General features: G+C 41.2%; 1 protein-coding gene across 1 annotated transcript in view; it reads right to left on the bottom strand.

The window, feature by feature from the left end:
- The window catches only part of TMTC4 (transmembrane and tetratricopeptide repeat containing 4), a 74,653-nt gene that overhangs the window by 19,718 nt on the left and 38,263 nt on the right, over positions 1-16,672 (bottom strand). Inside the window, exons 8-14 of the mRNA XM_019529702.1 lie at positions 16,343-16,504; positions 15,414-15,616; positions 12,230-12,401; positions 11,979-12,110; positions 1,442-1,521; positions 1,149-1,256; positions 901-1,042 (exon numbers count right to left, since the gene is read on the bottom strand). Of these exons, the coding sequence (XP_019385247.1) occupies positions 901-1,042; positions 1,149-1,256; positions 1,442-1,521; positions 11,979-12,110; positions 12,230-12,401; positions 15,414-15,616; positions 16,343-16,504 (999 nt within the window). The remainder of the gene's footprint in view (positions 1-900; positions 1,043-1,148; positions 1,257-1,441; positions 1,522-11,978; positions 12,111-12,229; positions 12,402-15,413; positions 15,617-16,342; positions 16,505-16,672) is intronic.

The following is a 16,672-nucleotide window of genomic DNA, read 5'->3' as shown; positions in this document are numbered from 1 at the left end:
TGACCCCAGTACTCTTTCCTGCCATGGCAGGGGGTTGGACTAGATGATCTACTCAGGTCCCTTCCGACCCTAGAAACTATGAAACTTTCCCTGTCTTCCTTCAATAAAACAAGACTAAAAAACAACCCCTTGATATGAGAATACCATATCAGAGGGTAGGTGAGGTTGCATTAAGGAAGATGATTTTAAAAAAGCAGTTAAGAAATCATTACACATACATATCAATTATACACACACACCTATATGATTTGTGTTACATATAATATGTAAGTACACACACATCATATATAATTATATATTGTATTATATTTAGAGAGATATATGTATATATAATTATGTGTAATACACAATTATATATATAATCTTTGGATGTAAAGAGTATTGGGAAGCAATCAATTTTCTGTTCAGTTTTTGTCCCATTCACGCAAATTTTTAAATATACACATGCTTTTTTCACTGATTTTAAAAGAGAAGGATAGCCACATATATTAGAAACCTAAACTGAATTATTTTCCTGATACGGCTCTGTACAAGATTTTGTTGAATATATCAGTTACAACTGAAGCCAAGATTTTGACAAGAGAATAGTAATTATCTCTTCTGGAAGAAGAAAAAAAAGTAGATTTGTAAAAAATTTAGATTTTTCTCCCAATTTTTGGGTTTTTTTTTGCATAAACTTAAGCAGTGTGCATTGTTTGCATTTTTTGTAGGAACAAAGTATGCTGGTATAGTGATAAAAGAGCCTTGAGAACATAAATCTTCCCTAATCCACACAGAAGCAAATTGGAATTGTTGTCAAGGTTGAGCAATGAAGCAGAATTTTAATTCAAAATTTAGCTATTACATTATAAGTACTTTTAAGTCACATGTGCAATTTCCATTTCAATCAAGAATACTTACCAAACGTCCTAAATTGTAGTAACAGTCTGGGTATATTTTCCTGTATTTAATTGCAGTCCAGTAGCTCTGCTCTGCCTCTTCAAATCTTCTTAAACTATTCTGGACTATTCCTAAATTCATCCATGCAGCAGCAAAATCAGGCCTAGGCAAATTTTTAAAATACATTTTAGCATTTGGAATACAAGATCCTATTTTATTGTTTGTGCTTACTTGACAAGCAACAATGCCTGGCATTTTTTTTGACATACTGTATTTGCACAGCTAAGGACAGCAGCTCCTCTGCTTCCCGGAGCTCATTTCTTTCTTTCAAGATGTTTCCAAGGTTGTTCATGGCATGTACATATTTGGGATTCAACCTAGAATACAGAAGATTGTTACTTATAGGGAAATGAGATACTTTTCTGCTAGGTTGTTAGTTATTTAAATAATGCTGCAACATTTTTACACTGCAACACCCACTGTCCTAAACATGATTTCAGTCTTACTAGGCCTGAGAAAATAAAGTATACTCTGGGGCTAGTTTAGCAAAGCTAAATAATACCTTACAGCTTCCCGGTAGTATTTGATAGCAGCTGTTTGATTGCCTTTATCAGCCAAATTCTTGCCAACATTGTAGTGCACCTGGAAAAAAATACAGAATGAAATTTTACCAAATGTTCCATCCATTTAAATAAATCATTTAAATGTGTGGCAAAGTCAGAAGTTTTATTAGCTTTGCTGCACAATGCATTTGGCTGCCAAATAGACAGTGGGCACATCTGTGCACGCCGATTTAAGGCGTGTTAGCCTGATTTAAGGCGCATTAAGAGCACGCACGTGTAGCCACACAATTTTAATGAGCCTTAAAATGAGGTTTTAGGTTATTTGCACCTAAATTTGATACCTGCTTACGCATGAATACCTAAAGCGCATTAACGCACATGTAGACGCATTAACACACATTAATACTTTATGGACCGACTTGGGACTAACTTTAGTCTCATGTTAATCCACTCACATGGTGTTAATACACTTTAATGAGTGCATGTGTAGATGCGAGCCTAAATCACCTTAATGCACATTAAGCTAATAAGCATTAAATTTAGGAGTACCTAAATGCACATGTAGACATACTCTGTGAATCCAAGAGAACAAAACTTCTGGCTACAGAGTAAGTATTACTGGGATCCTTTGACCCTAGATGACTTCCTGCCCTTTGGGGCAGCGTGCTGGACTTGATGATCTCCCGAGGTCCCTTCCAGCCCTAATATCTATGAAATCTATTTTTGTCTTTTACTGACAAATTGTTTCATGGCTACCTCTAACACATTTGCCTGTGTTACTGAGCTGGAAGTTGAGGTTAGCTCCTGCAATAGTTTTCTGACAGTGGACAACTTTTGATATTTAACACCAACTATGACTAGGAAGGTTTTTTTCCTTCCTGGCATTGCAAACGCGTGTTATATGAAAAAGTCCCTTGTACCATGTGGATGGATAGATATGTAATAATGTTAAACCTATATTTTAATATTATTTACAACTAGATTGGACCATACAGGCACAGACTATTACAAGGGACAGACAGACCACCAAAAGGCTTCCAGATGCACACAGACGTGTGAAGTGCAGATAACGTCTTCCAGGTAGCTGGCTAGCCAGCTTCAGTAGCTACTGAATAGAGAACCTGTGGACTATGCCCCTCCCCAACCCTGTGCATCTCCAAGAAAAGTAGGGACATGGCAATTCTCTCTCTCCACTGAGCACTGGCTTCCAATTCTTCATGACCCTATGTAACTATACATTTTTACATTCTCCCACATCCTGTGCACTCAGGTATGCCGCATAGAACCTGGCCTCTAACAATAAGAAATACTGTAATTTTTTTAATTTGGCCTTCATGAACATTAATGCCTTTGATAGGAATTGTGCATAGCTCCTTGAGGACAGCTGTCTCTTTTTCTGTTTAAAGATTTAAAAGCAGATGTAGTGTTTCATTATTGAGTCAGCATTCAAGGACAGTACTAACTGGAAATGAGCTATTACACTGTGCCCACATGCTCCTTCATCAGCCTTAAACAGATAATTATGTTATTATAATAGCTCTAAAAGGAATACTCCTTAGGGCTGTGTAACAACACAGTATTCTTTAAGAACTAGGTGATTAAAAAAGGTAGTGTAAAATGCACTGGAGTACTTTAAAAATACTCTAAGCTGGAGCCTCAGTTAATACAGATCAGCACAGTTCTACTGAAGTTAATGGAGCTATGACAAATTGATACGAGCAAGAGAAGCAGCCCCTGTATACTTGTCTTTACATAAATATGCCAGTGGACTTAAGGAATCAATACAAACTATTTTCAGGCAGGCAGTGAAACTGAATATTGTTCTGTGGTAGGTGGATATACAGTGTTTGAACTGCATATGAGACAGAGAGAAGCAACAGTATTCACCTGGTCCCAGCCTCCCAACTGTACAAGAGCCTTGAAGGCAAGGCTCCAGTGCATTGGGGTAGAGGGGAAAGACCTATATACAGCTGTTTGTCCAGCTCCCAGCCCCCTTACTGCACTGAAGCCTTAAACTGGCCCTGGTGTGGTTCCAGGGCTGAGACCAAAAATCAGCTGATTTTGCGGTCTCAACCCTGGAGCCACACTGGAGCCAGTTCCAGACTTTGGTAGGGTATTATGATCTATATTTAGGTTGTAGCAAGCATTAACGGTGATCCAGATCAGGGACACCAGGGTTTTATAATATACCCTGGGGCAACCAAAATGGCGCAGCAAATGTAGAAGGGTGGGGCACCTGCCAACACAGTGCCCCATTACAGTGCGCTACAGATGCAAAGGGATGGGGCACAGAGCAGCAGAGTGTCAGGAGTCCCTAAAATACACTATTTGTAAGGGAGAAGAACACTTGTAGGGCCCCAAAACCTTTGCAAGTACAGTCAGGCTCCCTGAGGAACAGCAAAACCTAGAAGAAGAGAGTGGAGGAGAGGTGGGATTGGATATTGAGATAGAAATAGCAGAAGAAACCCCACAGGAGGTTGAAACAGAGAAGGAGCGGGGCAAAATTTCTGTTTGAGGCAGTGCAAGAGGAGATAGGAGATGGAAGGGAAGGCAGGAACAGCAAACAGCTCAGACATGGAGGTGGGCGTGGGGAAGAAAGAAGATAACTTACAGACAACAAAAGTGGAGATAGAGCAAAAGAAAGAACCAGATAGACAAACCACAAAAAGAAAGAAAAAATGCAGGGGCTGAAAACCAGGAAGAAGAAACCTGATAATGAAGGAGGTGAGTCAGAGAAAGAGCTGGAGAGCAGTTTCCTGCTGCTAACACCTCTGGGGTCTTGCCTGAAGTGGAGACCAGAAGGTGATAAGTAGCAGGGAGGTGGGAATATAGAAGCCTTCCTAAATGCAAAAGTGATCCAACAGCTTGCAAAGGCTATGGGAATGCAAGTGAGGGAAGGAGGCAAACGCAGATTTCTCGTTTTACCAGAGAAACCCATGATTTTCGCCATTTTGCACCAGTTTGCAGGGAGCTGGGAGTGGGAAGAAGGTGGGAGACCGGACTGCCAAGTGCATTAACATGCACATGGCCCCAAGCAGGGCTGGGGCTGCTGCCCAGCCAGGCAGTGCTTGGGGCCTGGGGCTGCAATGCATGATTGCAGGGCCCCAGAGGGGAGCAGGAAGGGGCCAGTAGTGGCTGGTCTGGGGCAGGGAGAGGGCCGGCTCCCCACCACCATGCGTACTCCCAGGGAGCAAATTAAAGGGCATCTAAGCTTTTAAAATCCATACAGGGGTGAGACAAGGGTGCCACCTTTCACCACTACTGCGTGTGTGCAGCACAGAACCATTAGTACAAAGACTAAGAAAAGACAAAGTCATATGTGGTATAAAGATACCAGGAATGGAAGAGGTAAAATGCATTTATATACAGGGATGATATACATGTAGTAATTAGAGATGGACTTTCGATGGAAAGGGTCCCAAAGCATACATCAGAGTATGGAGAAGTGATAGCGGCTAAGCTAAATAGACCAAAAAAGCACCATAATGCGAGTGGGGAACTGGAGAGATTTGGAAAAGTTGGGCCTTCAGGTGAGTGAGAGAGAAATCAGAGTGCTAGGGATCCTGATGGACACCAAGGGGAAAAGTAATACAGCATAGGAAAAGCTGATGGCAAGGATATGGCAAGTACTTTGGTTATGGTCAAGAAGGACACTGTCCTCTGCCAGAGAAGTGGTGGTGGTGAAGGCTGCCAATTATTTTATATATGGGAATTGCATTCCTGCTGATGTGGTAGCAGATAGCAAAAGTATAGAAAGAAATATGTACATTCTTTTGGAATGCCAAAAGAGAAAGGTTGGCTAGATCTGAACTGTACAAAGCAAAAGAGTGGGAAATGGGGAGGTGGCCAGACTTGGGATCATTCATCTATGCAAAATACGTAAGTATGGTATGCAAGGTGAAAATGGGGGGAGCAGGGAAAGCAGCGCATATCACCCAATTTCATGCAAGTACAATTTTGAGGAAATGGGGAGTATATTAGACCTCTTTAAAGAATCCATGGGCGTAGTAACTGCTGATTCATCATATCAGGATGGAAGGTTTAATGGAAAGGTATAAAATAGGGAAGGTATGGCTGGAGGTCCTGAAGGATCATAAGAAATTGATGAAAGTGCTAAGGGAGAGAGACAGGATGGCAATGGTAGGAAACTTTACAGCAGGACAAATGAAGGTGGTGTGAGAAGCAATGACAGGTAAACAACTAAAAGGGGAACATGCTGCCGAGTGTGGATGGTTGCAAGAAATATCTTGCCAGTGATATAGGTACAACACAGATGGAGCTTGACAAGCTCATCAGGGTACCCAAGGGAGAGGTGCAAGTAAGAAGTAGTGGTGGGACATGTGTTTTGGAAGTGTACATATGCAAAGGGGATGTGGGAAAGGATCTGCCACTTTGAGTGACACCAAAATAAACCTGTCATTAGCGTGGGAGGTGGTACTACATGCACTCATACCAAAGGGATCAGAGGATTCTATGAAATGCTGTTAAGGACTTTATTAGCATGTGTTAAAACTAGTTTATGGGAAGTAAGGCAAGAAAGAAAGTAAGAAACTTCTGGGTTTTTAAGGGGTTGACTTTCACTGTAAAAGAGTGCCTGAAACTGGTACTACATAAATTGAAATACTACACTGATCGGGACAAGAGAGATCAAGAGGAAGAGGCAGAAAAAGGACCGGATACTAAACCAACAGAGAGCACTGATGAGAGGGATAGAAAATTTCAGGTGGTTACTGAGATAACAGTTTTTCAAGTTCTGTATGAAGAAAAAGATTTATGTAAGTATCTTTTTTTGTGGGAAGTTGACGTATGTTGTATAAGGGTTTAATATATGGAGTTGTATGTTTTTGATCTGTAGTTGTTTCTGTGCTATGAATCTTGGTAAAACCAGGATGTTAAAGATGTATAGCTTTGTAAGTGTAGGGTGATATGTGTTTTTAATATAAATTTGTAAAAGGTTCCCATCAGCTTTTTTGGCACCACAGGATGGTGTCAGAGCTTGCTCCAGCTTTCCCAAGTGCTGACCTGGTATTGAAGTACCTCCATGCCTGAAGTTTGTTCTTTCCCAGGAAAGCAACTGCTCCCCCTACTTTTTTTTAAAGTATCTCACACACGGAAAGAAGAAAAAAAGGTTCCCATCAGTATGTTTGCCCAGTATGGGCCACGTGTTTTATAGTCATGCACAATGTTGGCTGCATTTAATCACCTACATAGCTGGTTTCCATTACTGAGCACATGCTAGTTTGGCAGCAGTTTAAATGACAGACAACATATTTAATGAGGTTTTCTTGTATGTGGGCGTAAGACAAGGAGCTTTTTTCCCCCATGTTGCTTGGAAAAACTCCCTCACCTTATATATGAGTAAACATGGTAATTATAATACATTTATCATTTTAAATAGTTTTCTAAAGAAATTTCACCCTGTTACTGGATTTAAGGACTACAAATAATTATTTCGGGCATAAGTCTGATCTTTTATTCAGATATTTTAATCCTACAAAAAGGAAAAAGGGGAAATATTTCCTACCATTTAATGGCTGTGTTATTGCATGTTTTATTTAAATAAATGATTAAAGAAAACTATTCAGAGATAAGAACTGTTTGTGTAATAGCATTGTAGCCTACTGTTTGCTGAGAAGGAAAGAAACAGCTTGTTGTTTTCTAAACTGGTCACATAACTTCAAATTGTCAGAAATTTGAGCCTTTCCAAAAATTAACTTTTTAAAATCTAAAGAAAAGATAATCTGTCATTCAGATTAAAAAGCTCAGGTGGGGTAGGTTATTAGCCTGATAAAGTAGTGGCAATTCAAACTTTAGAAGCTAATTATCTTACATTATCTGGTACCAATTTTACCACCTCTAGGTGATTGTTACAATCACATGTAATTAATTAGATCATCTGTTACTGCAGTCAAATATTCTGGACCTGATCCAGAACACACTGAAGTCAATGGAAAGACTCTGTTTGACTTTAGAATAGGCCCTGTATGAGCTAGTAGCATCATATTGTTTTAAATCCATTATATATCAGTAGTTAGGTAGTCTTGTTCTATAGGTATGGGATAACTTCATAGAAGTTAATTACATAGATGTATGTATTTTCCAGTTACCCAAAAAAAGCTGATTCTAGCTGTAATTAGGGCAACTCCACTGAATGCAATGGCATCTCACACCACTTTTATATAGTGCCGAGCAGAATCAGACCCAAAGCTATTAGTTCAGACTAAATATCTTCATATGTTTTTAACATTTCCCTTTTCAGTCTGACAACTGAGTTAACAAACAAAACAGTTACAGGACATAACATACTTAAAAAATAGCACATTCCCTTCTTTCAAAAATCAAATATTTTTGTCTATGTCTTGAATGTTACATAAGGCAGGGAACTGCCAGATCTTTCCCTACTACAATCCCCTTTTTTAAAAGGGCCAAGCCTTTCTAACTTACTATTGATTCTTATTTAATTTACAATTCATTTCATATCACAGGGCCAAGTTTATCAAAGCTAGTGTTGAAGTCGTCTTCTATAGCCAGTGAAATCCATGCTCCAGAGAAGAGATTCATTACTCTGCAGGACAATCTGAATTATTGCAATATCCCATGCACTCTTTTTTTTTTTTTTTGTCATGCACAGGTAATCGCAAGGCCTGATCTATTCCAATACTAAGCCACAAGAAAATCCTGTGACATAGTCCTGGGTTTTCTCTCCCTGGTGTAGCAGGCTGGACAATCCATAGCAGAGGTTCTCAACCACTGGGCCATGGCCTGGTACTGGGCTGTGAAGGGTTGGCTGCCAGGTCGTGGCATGAACCCCCTGCTTGGACCCTGGTCTGTTTGCCCAGGTGGCTTCTGCTGCTGGCAGTCACATGCAGGATTAAAGCTGGGAGGTGGGGCAGCCCCGGTTAGGGAGGCAGCCAGCTCCGTGAGCCCTGTTCCACTCCTGTGCTGGTTCACAGTATTAAAAAGGCTTTGTAGTTGCTAGGGTCGGAAGGGACCTAAGCAGGTCATCAAGTTCAACCCCCTGCCATGGGCAGGAAAGAATGCTGGGGTCAAACGACCCCGGCTAGGTGGTTATCTAGCCTCCTTTTGATGATCCCCAGGGTAGGGGTGAATACCACCTCCCTAGGAAGTTGGTTCCAGATCCTAGCTGCCCTGACAGTGAACTAGTGCCTCCTGATGTCTAGCCTGAACCTATTCTCAGTCAGCTTATGGCCGTTATTCCTTGTTACTCCTGGTAGAGCTCGGGGGAACAGGGACTCTCCCATTGCCTGCTGGTCCCCCTTGGCAAGTTTGTAGCTGGCCACTAGATGCCCTCTCAGCCTTTTGTGTAGGCTGAACAGGTTCAGGTCCCATAGTCTCTCCTCATAGGGCCTACCGTGCATCCCCCTGATCATGCGAGTGGCCCTCCTCTGGACCCTCTCAATGCTATACACATCCCTCCTGAAGTGCAGCGCTCAGAACTGGACGCAGTACTCCACCCGAAGCCTGATGAGTGTTGCATAGAGGGGGAGGATCACCTCCTTGGACCTGCTCATGATGCATCTGTAGATGCACGACAAAGTGCAGTTAGCCTTCCCGACTACACCCCCACATTGGTGGCCCATGTTCATAATGGAATCAATAGCGACTCCAAGATCCTCTTCTGCCTCTGTGCTGACAAGAAGGGAGTTCCCCAGCCTGTAGGTATGCTGCTAGTTTTTCCTCCCCAGGTGCAATACCTTGCACTTGTCTGTATTGAAACCTATCCTATTCTCATCCGCCCACCTCTGTAACCTGTCCAGATCTAGTGGTAGCCTGTCCCGCTCTTCTTGCGTGCTCACTTCTCCCCACATCCTAGTGTCATCTGTGAACTTGAACAAGGTGCTTTTCACCCCCTTGCCCAAATCAGATATTGAACAGTGCAGGCCTGAGGACCGAGCCCTGGGGAACCACACTGCTCACGTCCCTCCAACATGAAAATGACCACTCTTTGGGTGCGGCCCTCCAGGCAGTTTGCAACCCATTTGACTGTGTAGGAGTCGACACCACAGTCGCCTAATTTTTTAATGAGGATGGGGTGAGAGACAGTGTCAAAGGACTTCCTAAAGTCCAGAAAGACTACATCCACCGTGACACCTGCGTCCTGGACTTTTGTGGCCTGGGAGGTTGGGAGCCGCTAATCTATAACAGTCCCCTGAAAGTGTTTTTTATAAGATAAATTAAAAATAATATAAATTTCAGTGGATTTTGGCTTACCTGACAATACATAACACTATATTCTGCTCTCATATTTATAGTCCTTCATGTCACTCAAATTTGGGGCATGAAAACATATGGCTGCATTGTTGAAGTTGTTGTGATGGAAGAAAGTGGCTCTGGCCATTTGTTAAATGGTCAACGGGGTTTCTAGAAGCCAGCTTGGGGTAGAAAGCTGCTTGTGACTGTTATGCCTGGTTCCCATTTTCATGTTTATATTTGTAAGAATATTTGGGTTTTTTGGGAGGTGGGGATGGGGACTGGCAGATCTCAGATGCAGTCACTGTGTAAGGCTGTTTTGGTAGTTTCTTGGTTTTTGGTTTTTCTTTTGTACTTTTCTCAAAAATTGCTGTAATAAGTACTTTTTAGTATTCAAAATAAGGAACATGCATCACAAAAGGTGAACATGACTGAGTGGGAGGCAGAGGTAGACTGGACTAGTAAGCATTGAAGATATGTATCTATAGCAATGTCCTTTCCTTATTTTTTACTGACAGTCAAACCGAGGGCCTGATTCTTGATCCAATTACCATACCACTGTGTTTTCAGTGAAATTACTCCCAATGACCAACTGAAATAAGAATCTCCAACACTCTTTTGTAGAGGTCACATTATCACAATCTCCATTTGCTTAAATTAGTGGTTCTCAGCTTTTATACACCCAAGGTACCCCTCATTAGATTCAAGGCATCCCTTCATAACTTTTGTGAAATGAGCAGCACCTCATTTAAAAAAACTAATTTATTTAAGTTTGCCCCTCTCCTTGCAGAGGGGCTTGGCAGTGGGAGCAATGGAGCAACCAGAGAGCCAGGGCCTGCCCTTATTTGCTTATATCCTCGTACTTGGAGCCCTGATCCCACTCTTATCTAGTTGTCTCTCGATACCTCCTGAGGTACCCTTCAACAATTTTGCCACACTCCAAAGTGCCTTGGCACCCTGATTGAGAATCACTGTCTTACATTATACTACTCCTCATGACACTCTTTTGCAACTGCTAAAAAAAGAGACAGGCTGCACCTGCTCTATTTACAGCATATCTCTGTCATCTAGAATATGAGATATACTAAAGCCATCATTAAACTATAGTTGTTTGCCTACAACTGCCACACAACAGGATCTCATATATAGCTGATTTTTTCATATACCAAGGTAAGATAATTGATAGGGTTAGCTCACATTCTGTTGTTCTGTTTACACCATATATCTGTATTTAATTAGATGCATGGGTGGTTTATTGTTCACTTGAAGTTGAATATTTAAATTTTCTAAAAAAAAAAAAAAAAAAATTGAATTCTATAAAAACCTGGGGTTCTAAGGTAAGATAATTGATAGGGTTAGCTCACATTCTGTTGTTCTGTTTACACCATATATCTGTATTTAATTAGATGCATGGGTGGTTTATTGTTCACTTGAAGTTGAATATTTAAATTTTCTAAAAAAAAAAAAAAAAAAAATTGAATTCTATAAAAACCTGGGGTTCTGAGCCACCTTTTTCTGAAACACTGCTTTAGAGTAGAGGGCATAAGATACCATTCCCTGAAGATGGTGCCATTTTTGCACATTCCCAATTCTGGGCTACTCTGGAGAGGCCTGCAGTACAATTTGAACAATAACAGGGGGCTTCTCAGGCTGCACTGCAGCCTAACCCCCTGAAACATTTCTTGTGACCATACCCTTGGAATGCCCCCTACAGTACGCCTGAATCAACTCAGAGATAAGCTTCATCACGGTCTTCAACAACATCTCAGCCAAGGACACCTTCTCTGCATTAAGAAGCAAGCCTGCGGTAAGCATCTCACCAAAAGACTCAGCAATTCTGTTGACAATTCAGTTCCTTTACCCTATAGTCTGCTGGTTCTCCAAAAAGAAAAAAATAATAACATAATAATGACTCTGAAGTGAGCAAATGGGATCCTAATTACATCAAGTCAGTTGAATACACTTCTATAATTTCTGCCTCTGCAGACTGAGATTGTTGCAGCAAAAAGTAATTTATATATGCATCTGTTCCACCAGCTTGTACTTGCAAGTTTTTGGTCTTTTTTGATCCAATTGAACGTCTTCACTGAAGTCAATTTATCTTCTTTTTTCACTTTTGAATTACTGTAAAGTAATTTGCACTGACTAGTGTGTTGATTATTCTTGCCACTATAATTTGCATGTCCTTTCTGGATGGTATTGTTGTGTCCTTGTACCAGAAGGGGAAAGAACTGTAAATGAGATGCTCTACTGAAACACATTTAGCATGTTGCAATGTTGCAGAAACATTGAAAAGCTAAAAAAAAAGTGAATGTTCTGACTTACTTTTGCATTGAGAGGACACACGGACAGAGCACTCCTAAAAAGTTGTTCTTCAGATCTCCACTGATTACTGCGGATAATGCAGCGCATCATGTTTATCAACAAGATTCCCAGTATAGCAGCAATAAAAATTTTCTTAAAGATGACACAGGTTTAGGAAAAAAAAAAAAAAAAAGAGAGAGAGAGAGATCTTTCAGTATTAAAGCCCTTCTCCTAGTCTTGACCATCAATTGTACTGACTGTTTTGTTGGTACCTTTTTCTTGGCTTGTTTGCTCAATAAACTAAATCCATATATAAACAGAATGCAATATCCAATACTGGGAAGGTAGATGACTCTCTCTGCAACAACAAATCCTACTCGAAAGAACAGGTTACTTGCAGGAAGGAAAGGGATAATCAGGAACCCCAGTCCCAGCGTAAGAATTCTGGAAAGAAGAAACAGATGCTCATATTAGTAACCAAATACAGAGTAAAACTATTATAAAATTATTATTACTATTTACTGAACTCTGGGGGTTCCAAAGTGCCTTAGTCTGTACATAGATGTTGGAGTATTCAAAGGAACCTCGGCGAGGCTGATGCCCAGCTACCATTGAATTTTAGTGGGGTGTTTGGGTATCTAACGTCTTCTGGTTCCTTTAAAATCCAACCCAGAATTCCCACAAAAGTAAACCAGAGACAAGTTCACATATCCAGGGTAGAGTATGACCCGAACAAACTGGTAATCATTAGTTCTGTTCCTTTCAAATATACAGGCAATAAAATGACTTCAGACATTTAGATAGTTTTCTAAAACTATTAAGTGAGAAATAAAAGGAAAAAAATATTTAAGTGTTTACTGATATTTAAAAAAACAAATCAAAAGTTGAATTTCTAATAAGCTTTGCTTGCAATAATGGTTCTGTTCAGTAGAAAACCTACCAAAGACACCACATTCACTCAAAGCTGATGCATTCTTTATAAAGGGCAAATCTGTATCAAGGTACCTACACATTTAAAAAAAAAAAAACAACACAAAAACTGTTGGCTGCTTACAGATGTTAAAAAACCCCAAAATATGGTGCTCTACTTTAAACTCGGTGCACTCCTGTGCTGAGCCCAGCACATTCCCAGAAAACGCATGACACTTGTTGAACCTGGCTCACCCAACATCCATATAGATTGGGCAGTTCAGTGGCGGGGGGGGCTGGCACTTTTATCGAATAGCTGATCAGGTTTAAAGGTGCCAAAAAGCCCCACTGAAGTGCCTAATCTATATAGAAACTGCAGAGCCAGGACAAACAAAGGTGTTGCTTCTTCTGGTAAAACAAACAAACAAACTTCTAGGGGTACACTGATAGGGATTTTTTGGGCCGATTCCAATGGATGATTTTTAAGGAGCCATATCGGCCGATACTGATCCAATTCCGACGTGCACCCAGACAGTTTAGAGACCAGCATTGGGCTGGTAAGTGGTGTGAGGGAAGGGGTGGGAGGAAGAAAGAAAGGGGCATGGGGGGGCAGATCAAGGCCCCCGCAGTGAGGGAGGGAGTGGTACTAGGGTAGGTGCTGCTCAGCTGGGACAGGGCACAGGATGCAGCCACAGCTTGTCCAAGGCGTGCGAAGGCGGGAGGCATGGCTCCTGCCACTGTGTGCACCCCAGGAGGGCATGGGGGAGTGTGCCCCCAAATCTGCAGGTAGGCCGAGGGCGGGCTGCTGCTGTGGGATGGGGCAGAGGTGGCACCAAGCTCTTCCTGGAGGGTCGGGGAGCTGGGTAAGGCTGCGCTAGGGGCAGGTGGCGGTGGTGCTGGGAGGGGGCTATGGGGGGTCCTGCAGCTACCCCAAAATTCACCCTAGCCCCCCCATAGGCCCCTCTGAACACTGCTGCCCGCCCCAAGTGTGGCCTGGCTCAGCCCCCGCCAGGAAGAGCCAGGTGCAGCCCTGGCCCCAGCCTGCAGCGACAGCCTGCCCTGCCCCACATGCCCCTATGCCCTCCCAGGGTGCACTCAGCAGTGGGAGCCACCTCCCACACCCCACACTCCCCAAACGAGCTGCTTGCAGCTCCATCCCGCTCCTTGCCCTGGCTGTGTAGCACCTGCCCCACTCCCTCCCTCACCACAGGGGCCTCGATCTGCCCCCCATCCCCATGTCCCTTCCCCCACAACAGACTTACCAACCAGACGCTCGTTTCCAAGCTGCCGGACTGCGTTCCGGGCCACATGCATATTGTAGCTGTGCGCACGCACAGGGCACTTCTCAGCCACATCAGGCAAAAAAAGTGGATTTCTGATACTGTCAATTTTCCCTTTATTAGTGCCGATCCTATATGGGACCGATGTACCGCTTCACATCTACAAACTACTTTTTTGCATGTTTTTTTTTTTTAAACATCTGTAATTATTTTTAATAAGTCTTTTAGAGCTTCAAATTATAACTGTCCCCATCCCCGTCAAAACATGCTGGGCTTCCATGGCATTTTAAAAATTATTTTGATAGCTTGGAAGTGCTCGTGAGTGTTGGCCAGCAGCTTTGTGCACATTTCACAAGTCTGTTTTTAACAGAATTAAAACATTACTGAATCATTTGTGTAGTGAATGCCCTTCAACCCAAAGAAATAAAGGAAGAAGTAAAGGACAGGGAAGCAGATATGAGATTAACATTTTAAGAAATGCACTAAACTGGCAGAGCAAGAGATGGGAGAGGTGGGGGAAACCATACTTTGAGTACTGAATTGTATGTACTCCAATTAAAATCTTTAATTTGCTGCCTCTTTAAAATTATATAACCAGTTCAAGGATGTGCAGTGTGAAACAGATTCTGAAGAAAAGTAGATAAGTAAATATAGATAGATAGATATAAAGTAAATAAATATAATAGATATAAAATAAATAAATAAATATATATATAAAAAATAGAGTCATACTAAGAGCAGTAAGTTGATTTTCCATTCTATAACGTGTGGCTGTTGTTGTTTTCAAGTATTTTCTCAGTAACTCTTCAATGATGAAAGAGTAATCACTTTGGGATAGCATTTTATTTTTTCAATCAGTGGCCAGAATCTCTACATCTTTTATAAAAACCCTTTTTTCATTATTACAAAAGAAAAAAGAAAGAAGAACTGTAAAAAAGAGGAACACAACATACATCAATTACACTCTGCTCTGACCACAAATTACTTTTTACCACCTACAGTGTTAAGGATCTCAAAATGCCATTTCAGGAGGAAAATAAAGCAGCCATCCATACCCCCTCCTACAAGTGTGCTTCCCCACTAGTCAGTGTATAGTGATGGCCCCAAATTGGGATGAAACAGTAATGATAGATATAAATATTTATTTCAACTACATTTGCTAGGTATTGGTTCCACCAAATTGTTAGAATTATCAGTACAGGAATATTTAACAAAATAATACTGTACCAAGTTAGTGTGGCATTTAAAATTCAACACTGCCTCTTACCTTCTCCTATGGCTGTCTTCTGAGCATAGAGCTTGGCATATCAGGCCAATTAGGCAGAACCAAAGTGCTGCTAGTGCAATTATTCTCCAGTCACTGACTGATTTAATAAGGGGTATGCAGCCCATTGACCAATCAAAACACAGCCACCAGGGACAGAGCAGCAACCATGCATTCAACGAATAGTAGTAATTATAGTTTATAACCTGTCAGTCAAAGGAAAACAAACATTTATTTGATACTAAACTTAAGAGGAAAAAACCAACTTCAGAGTTCTTCTTCACAATCTTCTCTCCCTCCCCACAACAAGTGCATTTTATAAGATACACAAATGCTGATTCTTAGTAAGAATGGGTCCATTCATTTTACATCTATAAAAATATACAAGGATTTCAGCATAAAACAAGCTGTTTTCCATACATAGATAACTGTCCTGTTCAGGATGAGAGACACAGTTATAGACAGTCATCTATACAGGTAGATCTTGGTGGGACACTCTTCCAGAATGCAAGGAAATGTCTAAACCACACACAAAAAAGCAACCCAGGAAAAAAGCAACAAAACTTATTTAGTCAGGACACAAGTAATTTTCTTCAACAGTGAAGAAAGAGAGGTACAGCCAGCTTGCAATATTTGAAAATTAAAAAAAGGGGGGAAAGGATTCTGTCCTTTCTTCCAGGAATAGAGGAAGGGTGGGTGGAAAAGCACATACCAAATTAAACGCAGCGCACACATGAGATTTACTTAAAAAACAAAATCCCTACCTACAGAAAATCATCACAATAGCAAAAATGACAGTGACTCATCATCATACAGCACAAAAATATAAATCTTGCACATTTTATTGTTTTTTTGAAGGACTGAAATATAATTGGATTTTCTTTTCAAAAACCAATTTTTTGAACTTGCAAAAAACGAAGTCTGTGACTTACTCTCATGAATAGGCTGTCTGCAAATGAAGCTGGGTTGTCTACTTCAGTGAACGCTGGTGGTCCTGTGCCCATGATTCTCCACCGTATGTAGAGTATAGTCACCCCTCCAGACAACAGAAGAGTGATCCTGAAGAGAAGTCCCTTTCTAAACAACCCAACATTCTACAGCAAAAAAAAAAAAAGAAAGAAAAAAGCCAACAAGGCAAGCTATAAACCTTCTTCCACTTTCTTCTTTCTTCATCACCCGGCAGGACAGAAAATGAGAATGAAGACTGTAGTTGGGCATTCTTGCTATTAGAAGAAATAGTCCCCTTTCCTTCCTCCCCCTTC

The sequence above is a fragment of the Crocodylus porosus genome, unplaced genomic scaffold (genome assembly GCF_001723895.1).
Source record: "Crocodylus porosus isolate Cpor-Errol unplaced genomic scaffold, CroPor_comp1, whole genome shotgun sequence".
In the NCBI taxonomy this organism is placed as follows: domain Eukaryota; kingdom Metazoa; phylum Chordata; order Crocodylia; family Crocodylidae; genus Crocodylus; species Crocodylus porosus.
This window is presented reverse-complemented; position numbering and strand designations above follow the sequence as displayed.